The sequence below is a fragment of the Oncorhynchus kisutch genome, linkage group LG1 (genome assembly GCF_002021735.2).
Source record: "Oncorhynchus kisutch isolate 150728-3 linkage group LG1, Okis_V2, whole genome shotgun sequence".
In the NCBI taxonomy this organism is placed as follows: domain Eukaryota; kingdom Metazoa; phylum Chordata; class Actinopteri; order Salmoniformes; family Salmonidae; genus Oncorhynchus; species Oncorhynchus kisutch.
This window is the reverse complement of record NC_034174.2, coordinates 59643644-59671551: the sequence shown is the minus strand read 5'-3', so window position 1 is coordinate 59671551 and position 27908 is coordinate 59643644. Positions and strand designations below refer to the sequence as shown.

The 27908-nt window shown below is 40.7% G+C and overlaps 2 protein-coding genes across 5 annotated transcripts in view; both read left to right on the top strand.

Annotated features, from left to right (window-relative positions):
- The window catches only part of slc8a1a (solute carrier family 8 member 1a), a 49695-nt gene extending 43971 nt beyond the window's left edge, over positions 1-5724 (top strand). For all 3 annotated transcript variants that reach the window (XM_031828376.1, XM_020482269.2, XM_020482256.2), the window contains one exon: positions 14-5724. In XM_031828376.1, coding sequence (XP_031684236.1) covers positions 14-390 — 377 coding nt within the window. In that variant the 3' untranslated portion in view covers positions 391-5724. The remainder of the gene's footprint in view (positions 1-13) is intronic.
- Positions 5725-13279: 7555 nt separating this feature from the next.
- On the top strand, positions 13280-26462 carry LOC116374653 (beta-1,3-galactosyl-O-glycosyl-glycoprotein beta-1,6-N-acetylglucosaminyltransferase 3-like). Of its 2 annotated transcripts, none has more exons than XM_031828315.1 (2): positions 13280-13433; positions 21140-26462. In XM_031828315.1, the coding sequence occupies exon 2, from the start codon at positions 22881-22883 to the stop codon at positions 24219-24221; it is 1341 nt and encodes a 446-aa protein (XP_031684175.1). In that variant the 5' UTR covers positions 13280-13433; positions 21140-22880; the 3' UTR covers positions 24222-26462. The 2 variants fall into 2 exon arrangements, with proteins under 2 accessions (XP_031684175.1, XP_031684167.1); XM_031828307.1 differs by lacking the exon at positions 13280-13433 and adding an exon at positions 16308-16432.
- The last annotated feature ends 1446 nt before the right edge of the window (positions 26463-27908 follow it).

Below are 27908 nucleotides of genomic sequence, written 5' to 3'. Positions count from 1 at the left end.
CTCACTCCCCCAGACACGTTTGCCAGCAAGGTAGCTGCAATCCAGGACCAGTACGCCGACGCCTCCATCGGCAACGTAACGGGCAGCAATGCCGTCAACGTCTTCTTGGGGATCGGCGTGGCCTGGTCCATCGCCGCCATCTACCACAATTCCAAGGGAAACGACTTCCGGGTGGATCCGGGCACCCTGGCCTTCTCCGTCACCCTATTCACCATCTTCGCCTTTGTCGCCGTGGCCGTGCTGATGTACCGGCGCCGGCCTGAGATTGGGGGCGAGCTGGGTGGGCCCCGGGGCCCCAAAATCGCGACCACCTGTCTCTTCTTCAGCCTGTGGCTCATGTACATCGTATTCTCCTCCCTGGAAGCTTATTGCCACATCAAGGGCTTCTAACTTCTCTATAAAGGATCTGAAAGCAAGATTCAAAAAGCAATATTTAAAAGATCTTTGAAAGCTTTAGCTTCTAGAGTCTTCAAAAGCTTCAGAAAGATCTTCGGAAGCTTCTTAGTCTTTGAAAGCTTCTATAAGGTCTTTATAAAGCTATTCAAAAGTATTTGAAAGCTTCTAAAATGAAATTGAAAGATTTTTAGTCTTTGAAGAATTTATCGCTTTCATCCAAGACCTCTGAACTGTGTACGATTAAATCCAAGGTTTTTGGAGGCATTGACGTGTCACATCCAAGGTCTCCTAAGCCATTGACTACCACGTCCCGTTGTCCTAAATCTAACATCCATGACATCCAATGTTTTAGCCATCTACTGCCACATCCAAGACATGTGAAGAATCCACTACTACAACTAAGGCCTCTAAACCAACACCAGCAGGATGGTGGCCCAAAAAAATTCAAACGTGAAAACGGAGGGATTCTGTTTTTGTTTTTTTTAACTATTAATTTAGTGTTTGTCCTCTAGCTCCTTCAATCCTGTTGTTGCAGCTTTATTTGAAATTGAAGCTCTCTGTTGACTTTCATTGGATCAAGACTCCTAAGGCTGTGTATCCAAAAATGTAATTTCAGATGAAGCAAAAAACTTGCTTGTTTGGTTATACAGAACTTCAAAGCTATGCCTAAAAGCGCTGCTGGCTGGCGTCCACAATTTCTATTCAGTGTGCCCCCCCCCAAAAAAAAAGAAATACACATATGTCATAATATTCCTGTAACACAGAAACGTGAGTGGTTGTTTAAATGCGAAGGGCATATGGATGATAAATACATAGTTACTGAGGTAAATACCTAAATAAGACTATAACTCCTGTTATGTCTACACAGTACAGTTGCAGTCATGACTGCATCTCCAATACTACAGACACTAAAGAAACCTTTCCTTACTAGAAGAATGGTCTTGATATAAAATGTCACTAATGCACATGTTATATATTTTTAGGAATTCCCCATGAAACATTTATCAGCGACAATACTATTACACTAGACAAGTCAATAAATTATGAATTAGAGGTGTGTAACGGGATTCTTCTGTCGAAGGAGAGGACCAAAATGCAGCGTGGTTGAAATTCATGTTTGTTTTTAATAAGAAAACTATACATGAATAAACTACAAAAACAACAAATGTGTAAACCCGAAACAGTCCCATGTGGCACAAACACTGACACAGGAGACAATCACCCACAAAACCCAACACCAAACAGGCTACCTAAATATGGTTCCCAATCAGAGACAATGACTAACACCTGCCTCTGATTGAGAACCATATCAGGCCAAACACAGAAACAGACAAACTAGACACACAACATAGAATGCCCACTCAGATCACACCCTGACCAAACAAAACATAGAAACATACAAAGCAAACTATGGTCAGGGTGTGACAGTGAAATAAGCACTATGGCTTTGTGAAATGTATTTACTGTATATCCTATAATGTCTTCTATGATCTTTCTTTTAATTGTGTTAAACATATTTCATTCAGTCGGCTTTGTCTGCTAACAGACCATTTTTACAATGAAGAGATTGTGAGAATGTTATACAGTGGAGACAAGTGTAAAATATGAGAATATCACAGAATAATCCACAGAGATGTTTTGTCAAAAGGGGATCTGAATTTTCACTAAAATACATTTAACACAATTTACAAATTAAATATCATTGTAAAACAAAAACTAAACAGTGTAAATTGAAATCAAGTTTTATCAACAGAAAATATATAATTGGAAGGAATGAGCCTAGATATCTTTCAGTGAAAGCTTTTTGAAAATGTTTTTAGGAAAATGAATCAACCTTTTCTAGCGTGGTTAGTTGAGTTGAAGCTCTTATGACAAGAATTATATCCTAAGACAAGGATACAGTATGGATCTTCCATATTTGGGTGAATAGGACTTCCATCATAGTAAGACGATAAAGTCCAGAAATTGTATAATATGCCTTGGATGGGCAACTTCCTTGGATAGGCCTGCGGACCAATATATAAAAATAAATAAATAAATTCTTAGGAGCTTCGTTGGAGTCTCAATTTACAGTTGAGAGTTAGAATAATAGGATACACAAGGTGCAATTTTTGAAATTTGGTTGTGCTTCAGCCTCCACCCTATGGAAAAATTGGTAGAATTGCATGAAATTAGCTGTAAAACTGCAAATATTTCTCTCCGCCCCATGGCAAAATTAGTAGAACTGCATTAAATTAGTTGTAAAATAAAAATATATTCTCTCCGCCCTGTTGCAAAATGTGTGGAATTGCAGCAAACTTGCTTTAAAACGGCAAAATTTCTCTACACCCCATGGCAAAATGTGTAGAATTGCAGGAAATTAACTTAAAAACTTTAAATGTTTCTCTTCGCTGTCACGAGGGGTTCGCTAAAATGTTTTGTTCGCAGGGGGGTGGTATTGATGTGGGTACGCAGACCCACGAGCTACTGCAGTCCCTCATGATGAGGTCCATTGCTCACCCATGTAGTAAGCTATAAAAGATCAGACAGAGACTACCAATCCCTTTATATATTTGATGTCCCTAGCATCTTTCATTTGGTCTGTTAACTACTGCAGGTGACAGAGAAAACAACAAAAACTCTACAGTTGTGCTTCTTTCATAGAAAAGTCAAGAATTTTCTTGTGTGTCAAGTTTAGTCATACATTGTTGTTGATTCCTTGTCCAGGTGTGCGGCGATGTTCACTTTAGCGCCGTGGTGAGCATAGTGTGCTAGTGTTGTCTATACCTCGTGTTATCCATGTCTGAATAATCCTCAATGTTGGATTATCAATGTGCTACTTGTAAACTATATGCATGAGTGTAAACATAACTGTATATAATAAGCCGGAGTTATCATTAACATTAGGGGACACATTTTGATAATGAGTAGTAATGGATTTGGGTTCATTAAGTTTGTTTTTGTGTGTTTGCTCCTGGAACAATGTCATCTGAAAGACTACACTCTTTAAAGTAATGTGAACAAATCATTTTCTTATTTGTATGAAAGGCAATATCTCATACTCTTGTGTTGATGATAGTTATTCGTACTGTCCAAAACCACATTGCTCTGCTTGAGTTTGCTGATGTCAAGTTTGAGGAAAAGACGAAGCAGTACTTTGTCTGTGTTATCTTTTTTGTATATAGTGTACAGTGTTGTCAAAGTGAGGTAGTTGGCCTCAAAGTTGAAAATATAAGATTCAAGCTATTTATTTTCCTACCCTTTGGGGACACAAGAATAGCTAATGTTACCTTCCAGGGGAGCTGCGTTTGAATTGACTTTCACCCCTCTTTTCCTCTATAGTTCTGAATGAGTCTGGGTGGTTCTCAAGGTCCTTGAAGAGGCATTTATATCCTTTCTTGCAATGGAAGTTGTCTTGTCATCATTCAGGGGCCAAAACTGATGCTACATACCTACTACAGAGTGAATTCAGCCAAACCTAAAAAAAGACGTATCACTTTATCAGTATTGTGTGAATGCATGTAACTTCTTGCACAGTTTTGACTGGTTTAAACAAAACAAAAGGAATCGAGCCCAATTTTTTTCTCTCACATTAAGCACATTGATTCACTATTAGGACAGCTGATGCGTAAAAAATAGCCATATTATAGCATCTGTTTATTTCACCTTTCTCATTGTTCCTATTAGTGATGTCACACACATTTTACTCTTCCTCAGCTTGTCACAAGCCTAGGCCCACCTCTAGACTTGTTGTTTTATGTATTAACATTGGTCATGTATACTGTATAGCCTGGTCCCCTTCTGTAACTGTGCTGTATCCAACTTTCTATTCTATCCTTGTCAAGCTACACATACACTATATATACATATGGAAACCCCTTCAAATTAGTGGATTAAGGTATTTCAGCAAACACCAGTTCCTGACAGGTGTATTAAATCGATCAAAAAGCCATAGACAAACATTGGCAGTAGAATGGCCTTACTGAAGAGCTCAGTGACTTTCAACATGGCACCGTCATAGAATGCCGACTTTACAGCAAGTCAGTTAATCAAATTTCTGCCCTGCAAGCGCTGCCCCGCTCAATTGTACGTGCTGTTATTGTGAAGTGGAAACATGTAGGTGCAACAACGGCTCAGCCGCGAAGTGGTAGGCCACACAAGCTCACAGAACGGGCCCGCTGAAAGTGCGCAGCGCGTGAAAATCGTCTGTCCTCGGTTGCAACACTCACTACCGAGTTCCAAACTGCCTCTGGAGGCAGCGTCAAGATCTTCATGAAATGGGTTTCCATGGCCGAGCAGTCGCACACAAGCTTAAGATCACCACGGTCAATTTCAAGCGTCGGCTGGAGTGGTGTAAAGCTCATCGCCATTGGACTCTGGAGCAGTGGAAATGCATTCTTTGGAGTGATGAATCACCCTTCACCATCTGGCAGTCTGACGGATGAATCTGGGTTTGGCAGATGCCAGGAGAACACTATCTGCCCCAATGCATAGTGCCGACTGTAAAGTTTGGTGGAGGAGGAATAATGGTCTAGGGCTGTTTTCATGATTCGGGCTAGGCCCCTTAGTTCCAGTGAAGGGAAATGTTGACACTATAGCATACAATGACATTCTAGACAATTATGTGCTTTCCACTTTGTGACAACAGTTTGGGGAAGGAACTTTCCTGTTTCACATGACAATGCCCCCGTGCACAAAGCGAGGTCCATATAGAAATATTTTGTCGAGATCAGTGTGGAAGAACTTGACTGGCATGCACAGAGCCCTGACCTCAACCCCATCGAACCTTTGGGATGAATTGAAACGCCGACTGCGAGCCAGGCCTAATTGCCCAACATCAGTGCCCAACCTCACTAATGTTCTTGTGGCTGAATGGAAGCAAGTCCCTGCAGCAATGTTCCAACATCTAGTGTAAAGCCTTCCTAGCAGAATGGAGGCTGTTATAGCAGCAAAGGGGGGACCAACTCTATTTTAATGCCCATGCTTTTGGAATGAGATGTTCGATGAGCAGGTGTCCACATACCTTTGGTCATGTAGTGTACATCCTGTATGACAAGGAACGAACACAGAGAGGAGTTGGCAAAAGCGTAAACAGACTGGACCACCAGGCTAGGTAATAAGAGCACCATATTTCTCTCAGAATGCTTGTTCTAGGATTCATTGAGTGTTTTATTTTATTTATCAGGGTTTTTGTTTTAAATGTATTTGTTTGCTGTTCAAATGTATTTGAATGTCATGATTTTTCTTTCATTGTGCACGAAAAACAGGAGGGACGTACACAATCTGTAATGTGTACCAAGGCTGAATTAGTTCTGTCGCAGAAAATAAAAGTTTTGAAACCTAGCTTTATTCAGGGAAATCAGTAGAGTTGTTATTGGTATGTACATGATTGTGTATGACGTGTATGACGTTTCTGATAAACAGAAAGTTGTCTCGCCCTTCTGGTACATTTAGCTGATACTGTATTGACAAAACCTTAAGATACATATTACTGTATTCTCTTACAAGATTTTGACTTTTTGCCCTTCAAAAATGTTTAGATTTTTACCATTTTGAAAAAATGACAAAATATGAATCTGATTGTATAAAATGTCCTTTAAACGTCTCTGTGTGTGCAGGTCAACCAGAAGAGATTCATGAAACGGCAATCTGCAGTTAACACAATAACAAAGCGGTCACCCTTTAGTCGGGGCTATGGATGCAAGGACTGACCATCATTGAGATCAAAATGATCGTTTTAACCATGTTTTGAAGCTATACAGTGTCTGTTTACAATTACATTGTTAACAAATAACTAAGTAAAACAAAGTTAGCTTTTACAAAATTGTAAATATCTAAAAAAAATTGAGGTGCAAAAAGTCCAAATCCTGTAAAGGATTACAGTAATATGTATCTTAGACCAGGGGAGAACGACTGCCCCCTCGCATTGAGGATTTCAAGTTGAAAGCCGACCGAGGTACTGCAGGCTGCCATTAGCAACTAAATTGCCCTTATAACTTCTTCTGTGTGCAATTTCAAAAGAATCAGTTGAAGGACATACACCTAGTGTATTAGAACCAATTATTGGTACCATGATTGTGTTCAATGTTTTTTTATATATCCATGAATATTGACCACATAGATCGCCGTTTCCTCATTCACTATAATGGGGGATTGTGTTTTCTGGAAACAATACCTGCCGTGCTTCGGTCGGCCTTCAACATGAAATACTCAATGCTAGGGGGCAGTCATTCTCCCCTGACTCAATGGAGAGGAGGCAGCACTGAGCTATAGCCTGCAACGTCACTTCCTAGAGAAGCGCTCAAACTGCACATGCAATGTTTCTTAAAACTCCTTCATGTAGCAAGATGGTGACACGTTGAAATGACACTTCTTGATCTTTAAATGTGCCACTGAGCATTCTCATAGGAAACAATGGGGTGACGTCATCGAAGGCTTCGTTGTTTAGTCTGTGGGTTAAACAGTTGATCTATGCACATGAGGCATTTATAGGTTATATTCTTCAAGAGTCAATGGCTTTATATTATTAATTTAAAAGTCCACAAATGGAAGTAGCAGTTGCAGATTGCCCAGCTGATGGAAAGGGTGGGAAACAGAGGCCGGGAGTGAATCCAGCCAGAGAGGAAGAGGTTTTACTCAGCCCAAAATCTCTCCATGAAGATAAGCCCACGAAGTGAGGTCAATGAGAGTGTCAAATTTGGTCAACAAAAAATGTCATTGCTAATTTTCTAAGTGAGGCTTATTTGATCGAAAAGGAGTTTCGTAATGGTTAGGTTGTTAGGAATGCACTGATATGGATGCAAATGGCATTTCGGCAACTTTGAAAAAAAACGACTTTATGTTGGAGTTGTGCCTGTTGTCATAAAGATAGATAGAGGACGTATCATGGATATAACCTGTTTTAGCATGGACACTGCAATGGAGAGCTTCCACGATTTTAAAGTAGCCAACTGGGTGGGGATTCTTATGAGTTGTGACAATTGACTACTTTAAAATGGAGCCTTAATGGCGCTGCCCATGCTGTCACAGACGCTATGATGGCACAGATACAAATATGAGTCCTCAATCTCTATGGCCTGTTGTTCACACGCATATCTGCCCTCTCATTGGCTAGAATGGTCCCACCTGATCTACATCTATTTCCATTGTTAGAGCGATCACACGACTATCTTGTCAATATGATACACAATCTTTGATCCAACCGGAGAACAACTTTCCCCTCTCATTGAAGCCATGGAAGTTCACGGCCAACTGCGGTACTGTTAGCAGAAAACAGGATCCCCATTATAGTAAATAGAAAAATGGCAATCTTTCTGTAAATATTGTTTTCATGGTAACAATAATTGTTTCAAATAAACCAGGTGTATGTCCTTCAACCGACTATTTTAAAATCGCACACAGAATAAGTTATAAAGCTAATATAAACCCATTTGGCCTTCAACTTGAGTTACTCAATGAAAAATATATATTATTTTTATATAACTGAAGGCCTCCCGGGTGGCGCAGTGGTTAAGGGCGCTGTACTGCAGCGCAAGCTGTGCCACCAGAAACTCTGGGTTTGCACCCAGGCTCTGTCGTAACCGGCAGCGACCAGGAGGTCCGTGGGGCGACACACAACTGGCCTAGTAACTACTAACAATTGGATACCACAAAATTGGGGAGAGAAAAAGGGGTGAAATTCAACTACAACAAAAAAATATATATATAATTGATGGTCCATGGACTAAGGAGTAACGTTAGCCCGAACAGGAACGTAGGACAGGGAACTGACAAGCACAGGTGTGGAGGATAGAGGCCCAGGTCCTGAAGTAGCCTGTGGAGGACAGGGGATTAACTGATGCAGCTGTGGACCGGATGCTGGTAGAGCAGGACGAAAGGTGCCAATGAGAGGCAGGTCTGTCTCCAGCACTGGAACTGTCAGGTCCTGAAATTCCACAAGCTCCACAAAGCCCATCCTCCCCTTGGACATCAGAATCTCCAGCTCCTCAACGGCAGCCTTGTAATCCTGCAGCACCAAACCAGTCAGATCAAAGAGGTACTCCAAACCCATCAGCTCCCCTAAAGAAAAAAAACTGCAGAAATATATGAGAATAGACCGGACTGAGAATGGAATAATTCTATAATAACATTTCACAAAGAGAAATGTGTTGCTGTTTGTTTTAAATACAAAAGCTGCATTAGATTATTAATTACATAAAAATGATATTGCCATTACCAGTGTATTTGCATGTAACGGTGTAAGGAACCATATGTTCCAACTGGTGACCTTCCTACTGCACAAAATGTGGGCAATATACCTGTACCTGGGCAAAGTACCTCTCCATCTCTACTGAGCTGCAGATGGTGGTGGAGGGCGGTCCCACCACATTTTGTCAACGTCCATCTCTGGAATCCCATTTCCCGACCACCTGAACAATGCCTTGGACACCCACTTATGGTCCACATCAGGCAAAATGCATTGCTATCCCTTGGAAAGGCATGTGTCTCTCCATGAAATCAAAAGACAACAACATCCCCACACGATAAATAATGTATTGATGATAAATTCCCCAAAGAACAGGTCATCATATCACATGAGACATACTGTGTAGGCCTAGTATATAATTTAAAATGCAAGTCATCACTATAAATACTTCAAATACAGGCTGGAAGGGCTGAAAAGTAGAACTTCATTTAATTAGATCAATAGATTAAAGACCCTCAAGAGACGATCCTTTGTTTTACCTATCTACTACCTCCATAAACTAAACATCATCATTAATGAAAATAATAACTCCAGATTAGTATGAAAATAGTGGGGTTAACAGACTATTTTGATGGTCATTGTCATAGCCATAGGAATTGCATCCAGGGAGCTATTTTACAATATGAGCTTTCTCTTGCATTTCTAAGAGGATGGTCTCTCAACAACAACAAAAATATGGTTGGTTTTTCTTTGGATTTTCTCCAATCATATCTATTGTGTTATATTCTCCTACATTATTTTAACATTTCTACAACCGTCAAAGTGTTTTCTTTCCAATGGTACCAATTATATGCATATTCTGGCTTCAGGACCTGAGCAACAGGCAGTTTACTTTGGGCACGTCATTCAGGTGGAAATGGAGAAAAAAGGGGTCTATCCCTAAACACAATTTCCCTTGTAGTTGTTTTTACACGCAAATAATTGTTTAGATTTTGCAGTATATTCAATTGAATTTACATTTTCGAATTTCATGCATTTTGAACACAAAAATGAGGTAAGGTATTAAAATATTGAAGTTAAATCAGAAACCTGCATACTTATGTGAAAATCATCATATTTACCAAGCCCCTGAATATTTTTCTGGGTGGTTTGGACTTTAACAACAACTTTTCAAAAATAAATAATTCAGCAGAAATAACATACTGTTTCACTGTCTTCACACCTCGTGACTTTTTCCACGTTTTGTTGTGTTACAAAGTGGGATTAAAATGGAATAACTTTTCATTTTTGTGTCAATGATCTAAAAACAATTCTAACATTTGCAACAAATGAATGAGAACTAAAACATTAATATATCTTGATCAGATAAGTATTCAAACCCCTGAGTCAATACATGCTAGAATCACCTTTGGCAGCGATTACAGCTGTGACTCTTTCAGAGTAAGTCTCTAAGAGCATTCCACACCTAGATTGTACAATATTTGCCCTTTTTTTTTATTTATTCTTCCAGCTCTGTCAAGATGGTTGTTGATTATTGCTAGACAGCCATTTTCATGTCTTGCCATTGATTTTCAAGCCGATTTAAATCAAAACTGTAACTAGGCGACTCAGGAACATTCAATGTCATGTTAGTAAGCAACTCCAGTGTATATTTGGCCTTGTGTTTTAGGTTATTGTCCTGCTGAATGGTGAATTTGTCTCCCAGTGTCTGTTGGAAAGCAAATTGGACCAGGTTTTCCTCCTGGATTTTGCCTGTGCTTAGCTCTATTCCGTTTCTTTTTATCATAAAAACACCCTAATCTTTGCCGATGACAAGCATACCCATAACATGATGCAGCCACCAACATGCTGGAAAATATAAAGAGTGGTAATCAGTGATGTGTGTTGGATTTGCCCCAAACATAACACTTTGTATTCAGGATAACATAAAGTATATTTATTTGCCACATTTTTTCTAGTTTTACTTTAGTGCCTTACTGCAAACATCATGCATGTTTCGGAATATTTTTATTCTGTACAGGCTTCCTTCCTTTCACTCTGTCAATTAGGTTATTTTTGTGGAGTAACTACAATGTTGTTGATCCATCCTCAGTTTCTACTATCACAGCCATTAAACTCTGTAACTGTTTTAATGTCAGCATTGGACACATGGTGAAATCCCTGAGCAGTTTCCTTTCTCTCTGGCAACTGAGTTAGGTAGTACATTTGTAGTGACTGGGGGTATTGATACACCATCCAAAGTGTTATTAATAACTTCACCTTGCTCAAAGGGATATTAAATGTCTGAATGTTTTATTTATACCCATCTACTAATAGGTGCTTATTTGTGAGGCATTGGAAAACCTCCCTGCCCTGATCTTTATGGTTGAATCTGTGTTTGAAATTCACTACTCGACCGAGGAACATTACAGATAATTGTATGTGTGGGGTACAGAGCTGAGGTAGTCTTTCAAAAATCACATTGAACACTATTATGAAATGTATTATGTGACTGACTTGTTAAACACATTTTTACTCCTGAACTTTAGACTTGCCACAACAAGGGATTTGAACAAAGATATAAATGCAACATGTAAGTGTTGGTCCCATGTTTCATGAGCTGAAATAGAAGATCCCAGAAAGTTTCAATATGCTTTAAAAAGCTTATTTCTCTAACGTTGTGCACAAATGTATTTACATCTGTGTCGTGATGTTGCTATCGTTAATGTGATGACATGCTATTTATCTAATAATTAAGTATGCTTATTATTATGTGATTCAATGAATCATGTAACAATTAACTCAGTAACCTGGGGTACCATCGGAAAAGTTTGTTTAGTAAGTTACCGTTTCCCGGATTACCTCAAGAATATCAGAATCTTGATATCATAGCAGTCAATAATTTCCTCATGTCAGTCTCATTCTAAACTTCGGATAATCCTTTAAATCTGCTCAAATCCGGGTCTCAGTAATCATTCCGTACCACACAAGTTGACAACAGGTCCCTAGCGCAATAACACAATATGACACACGTTACACAAGATGGAGAATTAAAGACAGAGAGGGAGAGAGAAAGGCAACATTTGTAAACTATGCTTAGTTTAGCCATAACATCTTGCCCCGAACTCCCGCTCTTATGAGTAAGAATTGTAATCCATGTATTTACGTGTTGAAGGTTTCCGTTGGGTATCACTGCTGGATATCTCCGTTGAATATCTTTGGATGGTCTGGTCTTTTTTGTTATCGGGTGTAAGTCACTGACTGTCCACAAGATGTCACAATATCCTTTCTCTTAGTTGACTGTATCCTTGCACTCATTCTGTAAAAGTGGTCTTCTCAGGATGGCTAATCAGCCGTGTAGATTATCCCAGCATGGGAATGAGAACAGTGTAGACAAACTATGACTTGAAGAGAATAACCGGGTGGTCCTGCTTGAATTCACCTTCTTAGGTACAGTACTCAACCGTAGCATTGATTGTTGAGAGGTTTTTTTGTCCTCTTCAATCTTGTGTTGCGATTCGGGGTCGTGACTACTCGTGGACCTCGGCTGCAGCGGGTGGTCCTCTAGTCTGATATGTAAATTCTTAACTCACATGTTTTATACCCTAGGGTAGAAAGGGGGAATTATCCGTCTATATGACATGCTCTCTGCGTTCCATGTGGCATACCTATTTACGAGGAAAGGTATCTCAATTTACGATGATCTCATTAGATCAAAACCACAGCCTCATTGTTACAAAAACATATTTTCTACTTTCGTGATGTTGTATTGATTAATGTGCTGCTCGTCGAATGATTAACAGTTTATAATTACGTGATTAAATGAATCAGGTAATTATTAACTCATTAACCTGGGGCACCATGGGAAAGTTTTAGCTTTACTGAGTTTCTTTTTCCCAAATTAACTCATAGAATATCAGAATATCGATTTTACAACAGTCACTAATTAACCAATTTCCTCTACAGTCTCATTCTGAATGTTGCATAATCCAGGAATCTGCACAAACCCGAGTCTCACCAAATAAGTCCATACCACACCAATTGAGTTGATTATTTATTTGCTAAAAAGCTAAAATTACAAAACAATAAACGTGGCAAAACCGAAACAGTCCTAACTGGTGCTGAAAACACAAAGACAGAAAACAATCACCCACAAACCCCAACACAAAACAAGCTACCTAAATATGGTTCCCAATCAGAGACAATGACTAACACCTGCCTCTGATTGAGAACCATATCAGGCCAAACACAGAAACAGACAAACTAGACACACAGCATAGAATGCCCACCCAGCTCATTTCCTGACCAACACTAAAACAAGGAAAACACACAAGAACTATGGTCAGAACGTGACAGTTAACGTGACAGTCCTGGCTGACTGGTGTCTTTTGCTGATCCTGGCTGACTGGCGGCTCTGGCGGATCCTGGCTGACTGGCGGCTCTTGCGGATCCTGGCTGACTGGCGGCTCTGGCGGATCCTGGCTGACTGGCGGCTCTGGCGGATCCTGGCTGAATGGCGGCTCTGGCGGATCCTGGCTGAATGGCGGCTCTGGCAGATCCTGGCTGACTGGCGGCTCTGGCAGATCCTGGCTGACTGGCGGCTCTGGCGGATCCTGGCTGACTGGCGGCTCTGGCAGATCCTGGCTGACTGGCGGCTCTGTTCCTTCACTGCCCATCATAGAATATCACGGGGTGGTATTGAGAGCTGGATGATATATTAGAAAACAGTGGAAGGTCTGTAGTTCCTGAGAGGCTTGATTTTGCTGTGGTCTCTGGGAGGTTAGAGAACCTTTGAGGATCCCATGACGGGCTGGTCATTGTCCAGGAAACAAAAGTTTGGAGAGCTACTTCGTAGCAATGGAGAGTCCTTGAAAGATCAAATGGAATGGTTGTTGTGAGTACCTATGAACTTCTTACGTTTTATATGGATTCTGTGAATATATAAACATATGATGAATTGTATGTGTGTATAATCGATTACTAGAGATTTGATAAAGTAATACTGGGAATATAATTAGATACAATTTAAACCACCCATTCGTAGACGTATGTAGCTTTTGAGTTGGTATCTTTAATGGATAATTTGATAAAGATGAGGTTTAAGCATTATTAAACTGTCTACAAAGTCTGGGCAATTGTGCTCTAGAAACTGATTGGAGTGTGTCCACTTTTGGTTAACTTACCCTAACGATGTAACTATAAAACGCGTATTGGATTTTCTCCGTCCGTGTACTACATTTGAAATAAAACTGTCTTTAAGGCCTGAAAATGTGTTGCTGGATTTATTGAATAAACATTTTTCCATAAAGTTAGAGCGATTTAGGATGGAATCTCAACTTAATTTATAACGTCGTACAAAGCCTAGGGTATCCAACAAACTAATTATCAGTGTGATTCATGTGATGTAGTAAGGTAATTGAAATACGTTGCATGAGAAAACATTATTTACTTTTATTAAAAAGCGCAAAATCTGTTTCCTAGTCAATGAATGTCGATTTAACTCGTTGACTGTTAATCTATTCATTTGGCGAGTGTGAGAATCTCGCCGGAGAAACGCTTGGACATTTAATTAAGGCTATTTTCTGGGAATTGTGTCGTTATAATGTGCCTGATTTTACGTCTACAGACAATTGTAAATTGGGTTATGTACGGGGTTTCTTCGTCATTTCAATAGCATTGGGTATATGGTATTGACTAAAATCTGGGTTTCTGATTGTAATTAAACTATTGGTATGTTTGCCTGGAAAGATACGGCCGCCAGTGTTTGTTTAAGATATAAACTGAACGTTTTAACAGCTTGCTTAGTTCAAATTGAAAGACTAAATCATTCAGTATGAATAGCGAGGCGATTTCGATGTAATACTTTGTCTGTTGCCTAAATGGTCTGCTGGAATTACATATTGAGAATGGAGTCGTATTTCAATAACTGAATCAAAGAAGAGACAGTTACCTACATCTATTGAGTTCTAATAATAGCGGATGTGTAATTGCAATAGAGCTGTGCCCCCCGAAAAATTAGTTTTTTATTCTTATGGATTGACTGATGTATTTTTGGAATTTGGTGCATTACATGTTATTTTTAAAGTCTTGGACATTTCATAAATGTGAAGCTGAAAGAGAAGAGAAAGTTGTAGAGTTTGTTTTTAATCTTACGATAGGGGTAAGCGCAGAACGTTGTTTGAGTATGGGGAATATTTTTTTCAGACTGGTAAGAATAGGAGAGTTAGTTGTGCTCGCTAGGCTATATCTGGCTGTAAGGGATTCAGGTCTGAATAGTTGAATCGGGAAACGTTTTGTAATAGTTTCTGATTATTGTTGCTTGGTTTTGTTGTTTAGGTAACACCAGTGAATTTGAGCAGGAAGTTAATGTATTCTACCATTATAATCTGTTTCCATTACGTGGAACAATGTCCGGACATTAAAGTGGATCTGCTGCCATAGATTTGGGTTTTCTGTTTAAGAAAAGTACTGAGTGGAGGGGGAGCCTGGCCATTTAGAATCTTGAATACAAGACAGGCGTCAGTGTATTGCACAAGATTTTTCCAACTCAGGAGCTCATGCTTTCTGAGAATGTAACAGTGATGATAGCTATTGGGCTTCCTATCAAGCACTTTGAGAGCCTGTTTGCAGACAGACTGAATGGGTTTTAATGTTGTTGTAGAGCAAGCTTGGACCCAACTAGTCAAGTAGTATGTTAAGTGGGGGAGTATCATAGATTTGTTTTTGTTACCTCTGTTGTCAAACAATGTCATATGTTTTGGAAATGAGCTAGGTTGAATTTGGTTATGTGAGTTACCTTTTTCATTTGACACTAAATGTAATGATATGATATGACTGACTGAAGAATTTTTGTCCTCTTTGTGAGGAACATGCAGACTGTTTTGTTTTACATTGAGATGATAACATGAGTCCCTCAACCACTTTGTCATCTGGACCATTACTGTAGTGTGTTCTTGTGTAGCTTGTTGTTTGCTTTTTGCATGCATATATCACTGTATCATCTGCATACATTGGAACTTCAGACCCAGTACAGACAGAAGGAAGATCATTAATGTACAAGCTGAACAGTATTGACCTTTGGGACACTCCCACATCGTAGCTAAGAGTGGGAAACAGTTCGTTTTGACAATTACGATGATGAGACAGCACCTACTTTTTAAAGGTTCTGGATTTGTTAAACAAAAGGTTTATCTTTTGTTAAGGGAATTTTTATCAATAACGACTAGTTATGTATACATCAGAATACTATTATGTTACTGTATATGTATGAATTTTCTTTTTAATCCTAGTACTCAATATAATGTGTGTAATTATAATCAAGAATTAGAACAATGACTGTCTGTTCCTTGGTAGAAATTAATGAACTATATCGCCAGACTGGCTAGAATGCTTATCTACACAGGCTGGCCTTGGCTCTAGACGATGTGGGAAGGCTTGAGAACTATACAGCCTTTGTACCAGTGTCAAGAAGAGACGGAACAGTTAGAAAACGCTGACGTCATTTTCAGTTTATAACCTGTGGTAAAATGTATCATGGGCAGTACTCTCGAGAATAAATGCTGCTGGTTGATTTTAAAGACTGGTCTCTGTTGATTTTATACAAATAAGAGTCTTACAAATTCTTAGGAATTGACAGAGTGTTTCATTTTAATTGGGTATTAAAACAAAGAGGAATTTATTTCCTGTAACTATTGGTCCTTCGAGCCGGATCTAAATACCCGTCCCTGCCATCTGAAGGTAGTACGCCAAAAATCGTGCACGAGCGGGTTGGGTCCCGTTATTTAAGACCTGGCCTCTGAATTGAGGGTGAAAAGACCAGGCCGGTGTACACCCCAGACCGACAGGGACGGTGACTCGATCCCACGAACTGTGCTTTTCCCAGTCGGTGGCAAGGTCAGTAGCCTTTATTCTCGAATTTGGGAGGAATTATTTGGGATATTTTTGATTAAATGTTCTAAAGGATTTAATCAATGATAGGTGCTTGAATATTCTGAACAAATACCATGGGTTTCTACTTTGTGTTTTAACCAAAATCGATTGGAAGGAAACAGGTCTGAAATTACCTGTGGTAAGGTGCAGTACCATAAATAAACTAGAACTTAATAGATCCTGGTTTTGCAAGCCGAAGGATAATTAAGGGTGGGATATAGTACGTATTGTTAGATAGGACGGTCGTTCTGTACAAATAGGATAGCCATTCATTCAAAAGACATACCTAAATAAAGTTTTAACCTAAGTAGTCTATCTGTATATGGGAAGTAGTCTGACTATGAAAAGTAGCAGATAGATATATTAAAACAGGTGAGGATAAATTAGGCTTGGTGAGAAGGCAGGGTAATTCTAGGCGAACAGAAAAATTTAACCTGTTCAATGCTGAAAAAACGTAATATCCAAAGAGGGGTAGAGGGAAACCTAGTCTAGAGTAGTGAGATATGAGATATTAACGTTGAAAGTCCCAAGAAGAATATTATACGCATGAAATGTAATGTCCGATCAAAAGTCAAATCGATTGACGAAGTTTCCAGAAAGGAGAAATACATATAGAATCCCATACACATTGATTATCATTAAAGAGACACACATAGTCAGACAGAAGAGCAACTAAAATAACTGTGAAACAATAAAAACACATACATAGGTCATAGAAATATATACACATAGATAGTGATAAATAACATAGCTACTAGGAGCGGCAAGGATTTATTAATCATGGGTAGCAAATTCTCCAAGGAGGTCCCGGAATGGACGGGAGATTACCGTTATATGGAGCAGAAAGACAGAAGGAATATTGATTTCTGCTTAAAATGGGAAAAAAGGTATGGTTTGATGGGCATCTAGATGTTGAAAAGTTAGAATTTCTTATAAAACAGATACATTAGGAATGTGGCAAGGACATGCAGAAGCAGAATAAACAAGGCTTATATACAGCCAGGGTCTGGCTTTTGGAAGCCAGAAAAAGAGTGGAAGGGGATAGAAAAATGAAAGACGTAAAGAGTCAAGATACTCTGCCCTCCGCTCCCACAGCTGGAAAAAGTGGCCAATTGGGTGGGGGTGTGGATCAAAACCTATATCCTTCTCTAGTGGACCAGGCTTACAGAGATAATCCTGACGATGAGGTGGTGATGGCTCAGAGGAGAGTGCAATTGCCGCTCCGTGCTGAGCCTCCCCCAGCTTATGATCTGGGAGCGGATGTTGTGAGTCCGGAGGGGACAGAAAGGCACGGAGAGAGAGAGCAGGAACTGATTAGGGCAGTATTGAGGAAGGTGCAGATGGAAAGGGCATTGGTAGAGACTCAGACAGTGAAGGAGGAAGATAGGTCGTGGAGGGAAAAATATCAGACACCTTCACCGAATCAGAACCGATCAGGACTACTCAGAGAAACCTCCGATATAGGAGAGGAAAATAGACCAAGGCATAGGAGAGATGTCCTGTATTATAGCAGGGAAGAATACAGTGCAGAGAGAGAAGAGCAGTTTCCCCTGATAGAGCTACCCAACTCCCAAGCTGGGATGGACGGCAACGAACCCACTGTTCGGGTCTATCGACCTTGAACACAGAGGGACGTAGAAAAGGCAGTAGAAGGAATCCCACACCCTAAAACAGGAATGGCAGGTTTTGAGAGAGATCCAAATGGACTAGCGTCCAGTTTCAGGCTAAACACAGGGGAGGTGGAAAGAGCAGTTAGAACCATAGTGGGAAAGGATTGGTTTGCTGTGCGCGGAGCCTGGGTGCCAACGGGGAATGATGGGGACATTATACAGTGGAGCGCGGGACTTGGAGAGCCATTCAGAGCAAAAATTATAGAACTATGCGCTAACCTAACTGAACATTACCACCGACACGCCGACTTCTCTAAGGTAACTGAATGTAGACAAGGAGAAAATGAGACAGTCAGTCAGTACCTAGAACGTTTAAAAGATGTATTTAATGCCAATAGTGGTACGCCAGAACCAGCCCCAGGGGGGGGATCAAAATACCCCTTATCATCAGCAACTAAAAATAGCCTTATTAACTGGAATGCGCGTTGAAATCAGTATGGAGGTGAAAAAGAACTTAGTGGGGTGAGGGTTGGCAACTCTCGCAGAGGTAAAAAGATATGCGGTCCACCAAGGGGAGGTAAGAACAGAGAGAGCAGGACGGGGGCAGATAGAAAGGGAACGTCAGGTAAAGGGGGTAAAGGGGAGCTAAAATGTTATAATTGTAATCAAAACAGACATTTCGCCAGGGAATGAGAAGCAGAATACCTGTTGACAGAAGAACAGGAAGAAGATTTAAAGGGAATACCCGAGTATCTGTGGTCTCGGGGTCCCGGGGATGTGGGATTAATTAAAGGAGTAACACCGGTACAAGTTGTCCCAAAATCAAATTATAGACCTTACCAAAAACAATACCCATTAAAGCCAGAAGCGATTAAAGGAATAACACCCTCTTTTGAACAGTTAAGAAAGGGAGGGGTTATCATACCGGGAGATGAAGCGTTCTGTAACTCCCCTCTTTTTCCAGTAAAGAAGGCATTCCCTAGCACTGACTGGAGAATGGTAATGGACCTACAGGGGGTCAATAACAGTGTGATACCAAGAACACCTTGTGTACCAGATCCGCATACTCTGTTAAACCAGCTGAAGCCTGAGAATGCTTACTTTACTGTGATAGACCTTGCTAATGCTTTCTTTAGTATTCCACTACACCCAGACAGCCAGGGGTGGTTCGGGTTCACATTTTTAGGAAAATAGTCGTTTAGTCCAAGGTTACTTGGAAAGCCCCACTATCTACAATCAGGCTATTACTAGGAATCTTGGAAAATTCGACCCTCCCCAGGGAAGTCAAATTTTGACATACGTGGATGATATCCTGTTGTCTAACTCCTCACAGGAGGCCTGTAAAGAGGATACTCTTGCTCTGTTCCTCTTCTTAGCTGACCAAGGTCACAAAGTTAAGCTCTGGCAGGAACAAGTTATCTATTTAGGACACACCATAACTCAGGAAGGGAGAACACTTAATTCAACCAGGAAGACAGCCATTCTAGAAGCACCCAAACCATTGAACAAAAAACAGATGATGAGTTTCTTAGGAATGATTAACTATTGTAGAGCATGGGTCCCACACTTTGCATTGCATACAGGGTTAGTTAGTAATTTGATCTATGGTAAGGCTATGACAGCTAAAGACAAAATAGTATGGACAAAAGAGGCGGAGAAACAGTTTGTGGCTATTAAACAGCTATTGATATCTGACACTGTTCTGGCTTTCCCTAGGTATGACTGTGAATTCACACAGACTGTGGATTGCAGGGAGGGGTCCATGACATCAGTGTTGACTCAGAGACACGGAGGGAAGAATAAGCCGGTGGCCTATTATTCCTCCTGCATCGATGAGGTGGCACAAGCAATGCCCCTGTGTTTGCAGTCAGTGGTGGCTGCAGCATGGGCTGTGGAGGATTCTGCCTCTGTAGTACTATACCATGATTTAACAGAGGGTACCACATGCCGTCTCAATTTTGTTATTGGAACATAAAAGGTCACTACAACGCCAAACTTTTTTCCAAATGATCTCCATAATATCGACAGAAACATGGCAAACGTTGTTTAGAATCAATCCTCAAGGTGTTTTTCACATATCTATTCGATAATATATCCGTCGGGACAATTGGTTTCTCATTAGAAGCCATTGGAATAATGGCTACCTGCAAGATTTTCTGCGGGAGCCATCATGTGATCACTTGCTCAATGTGGTCCCTTACGGCTATTCTTCAACATAAATGCGTAAAAAGACGTCACAATGCTGTAGACACCTTGGGGAATACGTAGAAAGCGTACGCTCATTCGTAGCCCATTCACAGCCATATAAGGAGTCATTGGCATGCAGGGCTTTCAAAATATGGGGCACTTCCTGGTTGGATTTTTATCTGGGTTTCGCCTGTAACATCAGTTCTGTTGCACTCACAGACAATATCTTTGCAGTTTTCGAAACGTCAGAGTGTTTTCTATCCAAAGCTGTCAATTATATGCATAGTCGAGCATCTTGTCGTGACAAAATATCCATTTTAAAACGTGAACTTTTTTTATCCAAAAATGAAAATACTGCCCTCTAGTTACAAAAGGTTAAATGTAACTCACATATAAATTGTGGAATCAAAGTACAAAATGGACAGATGTTATAATAATTAACCCCCCCACCCCAAAAAAAAAGAAGTATATGATGATGTAATCCTTACGAGCCATGTGTTTAAGTTTGTGTCTGCAGAGCCATTTACTTTATGTTCATATTCTTATCTTTCATTATTTCTTACTGTTGCATTGTCGAGAAGGAACCTGCAAGTAAGCATTTCGTTGGACAATGTATATGATGTGTATCAAATACATATGACGAATAAAACTAATAAAACTCTGTTTACTTCCTCAATTGACAGAATTGAAATGGAATTGACCACAAACTCTGATGAGAGCGCAATATCAGTGTCAATGCTCCCTTCTCTTTCTGGCATTTGTGAGAGCTGATGTCTTCTGCTTTACACCAGCTGGCTGCTCTCTTGCTCCAAATGTTGCCAGACTTCTTATCTGAAATGCTGACTGGCTTCTTCCTCTGTCGCTGCTGCTTCAGTTTAGGTCTCTTGGACTGGCTCAGTTCCTGATCGAGACTATACCTTCTTCCAGGAAAGGTACCCGGACACCTGACTGGCTTTGGCACAGGCCTCCACATGCTTCACAGCACTCTGTGACAGATCTGGATGCTGCAGGGCCTGCTGGGTCAGCTCAGGACACGACACAACCTTCTGAGTTAAGCCTAGACAATCAAACTTCCTCAGGATCATCTTGATCTCAGAGGGGTTACTGGGGTCAGCACACAGGATTGAGTCCCAGAGGACTGTGGCCTTGCGCTGGTCAGCAGTTCCAGCACGGTAAGTGGCTTGGACTTTGGAGTCAAGAGATGGAGCTGTGGTCGGGTTGTTCTCACTAGAGAACAGAGACTTGGCTGGTAGGCCACTTTTAATATGGAGACTGAGGTTCTCTAAGGTGTGTCCTACAGTAACCTCAGCACACAGATCCAAGAAAATGTGTTTTCTCTCAGAAGAGAGAATTAGAAGAGATTAATCCTATGTACACCTGAAGAATGGGGATAGTATTTCGATTTTACAAGCTAGTTGAATTTACACTATTTCTTAAAGACCCACTCCAGCCTCCCTAGCACCTCAGTTATCATCTGATTTACTTAACAAAAGGTGCATTTCAGTAGCTGGTGCAGATCTCCTCATGACATGGCACAAGTGGATGGGTGGGCCTTTTGTCTTCTATTGCTCCTCTATTGTTTCAGCAATCAAAGGGGAATGCTGATGACATCTGAGTTCACCAATCAGAGAGACCAACTCCTTGAATACATTTTTTTCTTCTGAAAAACACTATTTTGCTCAAGTATGTTTACTTCACCCTTGCGTGCCGGTACTTTACTGTATATATACTCGGAATATCGTTTTTCAATGGAGGAAGAAAAAAAATAGCTGGAGAGTGTCTTTAACAAATGGACATCTTGATTTGAAAGGCTCTGGGAAGATTTTGACTATTTAGAGTGCTTGTCATAAGCCTACAGGTCAAACCAGTCCACTTTCTACTAATGTAGTTTATGAAAGTTAAATCGGGAAGGCTGGTCTGAATGCATAGTCGCGGGAAGTAGGGGTGCACCATCAGCACCCCCTGAAATATATGAGGGGGGGGGGGGGTTCACAGTGCACTAGATGTTTAGATGTTCATATGTTCATACAATATATTGTAATATCCAACAATATTGGTTGCGTGGGGTAAATTGTTTAGAATTGTGTACTTTGGAGCATCATGCCATTCATTGGAACTGCTGAAAATGTTGGTACCTTTTAATTTAAAGTATAAAGCCATGCCTACTAAAGTGAATGATTACCTACTAATTTTAATGTGAAGTGTATGTGTGACATTAATCATTTAACAGCAGTTCTCCCAGGCTATGGTCTGCACAAATACTAATAATACATACAGTACCAGTCAAAAGTGTTGTATGTATCCAACAATATTGATTGCGTGGGCTAAGTGGGTTAGAATTGTGTAATTCAGAGCATCATGCCAAACTTGGAAATGCTGAAAAGTGTGATATTGTAGGTTAGTAATTCATTTTCAACCACATTTGATCCAAGTTTAGTACCTTTTAATTTCAAGCGTTTGTAGGCAGTATAAAGCCATGCCTACTAAAGTTAATGATTACTTACTCACTTTAAACTGAGTTGAGTTTGTGTGTCATTCATTATTTTACAGAAGTGCTCCCAGACTATGGTCTGCACAAATACTAATAATACATTCTTTAGATAAATCATTTTGTTATGGGTCATCTTAGGCCATCATTATCACATATATGCTTCTTCAGAAACCTCTTTCTCATCCTAATGTCTGCTTTAATCTCACTTCTCCTCTGGAACACTCTGAGACGCCCAACCTGTTCTGAGAGAAGCCCGCTCCCAGCACCTGACCTCCTGCCACAAGACTACGCAGATGACCTGCCTGCCTGCTCAGCCATCATCAGAGGAGACCTGAAGGGCATCGACAAGGAGCAGCTCAGAAGACTTCTGAAAACAAAGAATAAGCCCAAGCTTCTGTCTGAGGCGTTCTACCACGACGTGACCCGAAACTGTAAAACGTACATTACAGGCAGAGGGTTCGTCATGATGCCCCTGAGTGTGGAGGAGAGAGACTTCCCCATCGCCTACTCCATGGTGGTCCATGAGAAGATTGAGATGTTTGAGCGACTCCTGCGTGCCGTGTACACACCTCAGAATGTATATTGCGTGCATGTGGACCAGAAATCCTCAGAAGAATTCAGGACTGCAGTAAAGGCTATTGTGACTTGTTTTACCAATGTGTTTGTGGCAAGTAAGACAGAGAGTGTGGTTTACGCATCGTGGTCTCGAGTGCAGGCAGATCTAAACTGTATGAAGGACCTGTTGAAGTCACCTGTCCAGTGGAGGTACCTACTCAATACCTGTGGAACAGATTTCCCCATTAAAACCAACGCAGAGATGGTTCAGTCACTCAAACTGCTCAACGGGAGGAACAGCATGGAGTCTGAGACCACCGTCGACTATAAGAAACACCGGTGGCAGTATCAGCACAATATAACCAATAACATAGTAGTCAGAACAGACGTTACGAAGAGCCCTCCTCCAATCAGCACCCCCATGTTTTCCGGAAATGCCTATTTCGTGGTCTCCAGGGACTTTGTCCATCACGTGTTTGACAGCCAGGAGGTTCGGGCCCTGCTGGAGTGGGAGAGGGACACCTACAGTCCTGATGAGCACCTGTGGGCCACTCTGCAGCGCATGCCCTCAGTGCCAGGGTCTAACCCTCCTCACGTCAAGTACCATGAATCAGACATGAACGCCATCGCTCGCATGGTAAAGTGGAGTTACCTGGAAGGAGATGTGAGGAAAGGAGCCCCATATCCACCCTGCTCCGGTGCCTCCAGGAGAGCTGTGTGTGTCTACGGGGCTGGAGATCTACGGTGGCTCCTACAACACCACCACCTCATCGCTAACAAGTTTGACCCAGAGGTGGATGATGTAGCCGTTAGATGTCTGGAGTCCTACCTTCGTTTCAAAGCAACATATGGTTCATCTGGAAGTATCGGGAAAAAGCTACGAAATGAGAAAGGTTTGCACATACCGTAATGTACATTTTTTTTTATTTGTGTTTTGGTATCATTTTTATGTGGTTGTTTTACCTATGGAATTGAACGCACTGATTGGAAGAGGCTATGGATAAGAGCATCTGCTAAGTTATACCAAAAATTTGCATTTTCATGTTGCATTTAGAATACACTCTCTAAACAACAGTTATATATTTACACAGTCTATATAGGTTGTAAAATTGTGGCACAGGAGAGTCTGAAAAGAATGCCCTAACCCTGTTCAATGTCAGCAGCAATTTCCGGTGTGAAATTAGTCAGACAGAGGCTTTTCTTCTGAATAACTGGTCAGGGTATACCACGTTCCATTCAACTTCAGCCAACTTTGATGTAAAGGCTTGATAACACCTGTACTGACTACTTCTATACTGCATGCCCATTGTTGCTTGTCGATTGTTCACTAGAAAAGGCAATCACTTGGTTGCAGTCACTGAAAAGCTTGGATAGCTGTGGATTAGTGAGGAATGTGGGCAGAGGTCAGGTCAGATGAAGGGAGAAGGAACCGTTTTATTACACACTTCATCTGCCGAGCAGCAAAGATGTTGTGTTTAGAGGTGCAACGAGGAGACTCTGCCTAAAGGAGGGTATAAATAATGGTGCTGGTGGGAACATGTTTTTGTCTTTTCAGCTGTTTGACCCAGTGGGTGAATAAACTTGGTTTGAGCTTTGACTAGTTTTTCACACATTGTTACAATAGCCTAAATAGCCTAAATATATCATATGAAACAGCCTTGGAAGTGCAAGCCAACATAATTCATTATTTTATGAACTTGTTTAACTGCATTGATATGGCTAAAAATACAGTGCTTTCGGAAAGTATTCCGAATAAATTGGATTTATTCAGACCCCTTGACTTTTCCCACATTTTGTTACAGCCTGGCACACCTGTATTTGGGGAGATTATCCCAGTGTTCTCTGCAGATCCTCTCAAACTCTGTCAGGTTGGATGGGGAGCGTTGTTGCACAGCTATTTTCAGGTCTCTCCAGAGATGTTCGATCGGGTTCAAGTCTGGGCTCTGGCTGGGCCACTCAAGGACATTCAGAGACTTGTCCCGAAGCCACTCCTGCGTTGTCTTGAATGTGTGGTTAGGGTAGGTGAACCTTCGCCCCAGTCACCGCCATGTTTCACAGGTAGGGATGGTGCCAGGTTTCCTCCAGATGTGATGCTTGGTATTCAGGCCAAAGAGTTCAATCTTAGTTTCATCAGACCAGAGAATCTCGTTTCTCATGGTCTGAGAGACTTTTAGGTGCATTTTGGCAAACTTCAAGCGGGCTGTCATTTCCCCAGATCTGTGCCTCTACACAATCCAGTCTCAGAGCTCTACTACCAATTATTTTGACCTCATGGCTTGGTTTTTGCCCTGTCAACTGTGGGACCTTATATAGACATGTGTGTGCTTTTCCAAATCATGTCCAATCAATTGAATTTGCCACAGGTGGAATCCAATCAAGTTGTAGAAATAGCTCAAGGATTATCAATGGAAACAGGATGCACCTGAGCTCAATTTTGAGTCTCATAGCAAAGAGTCTGAGTACTTATGTAAATAAGGTATTTCCGTTTTTTTGCTTTGTCATTATGGGGTATTGTGTGTAGATTGCTGAGTGAAAACATGTACTTTATCCATTGTAGATTAAGGCTGTAACGTAACAAAATTGATGCATGTTGTGTTTATTTTTATGTTAAGTATAGTTAGTAAAAATGTCAAAAATATAATTCCACTTTGAAATGATGGAGTATTGTGTGTGGGCTTGTGACATAAAATCTCAATTGAATCAATTTTAAATTCAGGCTGTAACACAACAAAATGTGGAAAATGTCAAGGGGTGTGAATACTTTCTGAAGGCACTGAAACTGTCAAGGGAAGCCGCGTTGTTGCCTTTCTAACGAGGCAATCGAAGCAATAAGGAAAAATGGAATGGTAATTTCAGTTTACTTCATGAAATGACCCCAACCAACCCCAGTCTTTCATGACAGGTTTAACTATTAAACTAAATGGAAGTGGTTCTAGATAAGAGTGTCTGCTATTTCATTAGACAGTATATATGACGTCAATGGAAGTTGTAAAAAAAAATCATATGACGGCTGTTCAAAGAAAACTTTTGCCCCCTCAATTTTGCCTTTCATGTCTCTCAAAAGTTTGCTGCATTGTTTGTCACTTCCGAACCAAATAAACTGTTCACCTCAAGCAAATAAATGACAATATTGCTTGGCTAAGTTGCCTTACTCTTTATCTCTCCTTTTCATTTGAAGAGAATGCCACCTGCTGATTGAAGTATGATATCAAATAGTCCTTAACTGCCCATTTGAATTGATAAGGAACATTTCATGATCTCTTTTTCATGTTAGCCATATAACCCACTTTAGCAGACATTGTTGAACAAAGTGCTCATTCTACTAGCAACAAGTGGCGGTAGTGCTGCAAGCATTGCATTTGCCTCTGACATTAAGGGTGATGCACGTGATTTATCTCTGGATGGAATGGCTAATGACATCTTCGAACGTAAACTTGCCCAACAGTTTTGATATCCGTTCATCATGATCCATTAAACCTCATAGGACAGCAAACAGCTTAATATTCATATAGAACGTCCTCATGAGCACATGTGGGCCACTCTGCAGAGCAGGCCCTCAGTGCCAGGGTCTTACCCTCTCCACATCAAGTACCATGAATCAGACATGAAGCCATTGCTCGCATGGTGAACTTACCTGGAAGGAGATGTGAAAGGAAAGGAACCCAGGAAAGGAACCCATATACACTCTGCTCTAGTGCATCCAGGAGAGATGTGTGTCTCTACTGGGCTGGAGATCTCTGGTGGCTCCTACAACATCACCATCTCATTGCTAACAAGTTTGACCCAGAGATGGATGATGTAGTCATTTGATGTCTGGAGTCATACCTTCATTTCAATGCAACATATGGTTAAGATGGGAGTGTCTGCTTAGTTATACCAAAAACATATTGTCATAAACCTGGGGCACATAGAATGCACTGTCTTTACGACAGTTAATTCACTAGGCCTACGCAGTCTAAATAACATCAATGGAGGTTGTATAAAAAAACTAAAAATAGGGGTGTTCAAATAAATCAATAAAGACTTATTTAAAACTTCATTTTACCCTCAAATTTGCCTTTCATGTAAAGTTGGTTTCACTAATCAATAACACTTGCTATCTGAGCGTCATGTCTGTCATTACAAAAAAAAATATCAGTATGTGAAATTGTATAAATGAGAAAACATGTTCAAAGAACAACAGCTGTCAATTCTCATTCCTCCACAACACACCTGTTTTTAAACATGCACCTCTACTGAGAACAGCGGAGTCCCTGCATAACCTTCCGAAAACATTTAAAACCCGACTTCTTTGAAGAGTAGGCCTATCTTATATAACTTTCACCACGCACCCGATGCCATACCACCACAGGGTGACTCACAACACTGTGGTTAGAATGGGCGTTATGAAGAGCCCTCATCCAATCATCTTTAAGAAGACAATATATGGCTGTTCCCAAATATATTTAGATGAATACTAATATATGGTTCTGGTTGTTCCTAAATCCTGGTGAAAGATCACTTGAGTTTGTTTTGGCTTGCTATGCTATGGCTCAAAATCCACCATCATTTCCACCTGTAACATAGACTATTGTTTGTCTTTCTCTATCAAAATGCT

What these genes read in the sequence shown, in the direction of transcription:
- LOC116374653 (XM_031828315.1), top strand. Translation starts at nt 22,881, where the DNA reads ATGGGTCATCTTAGGCCATCATTATCACATATATGCTTCTTCAGAAAC.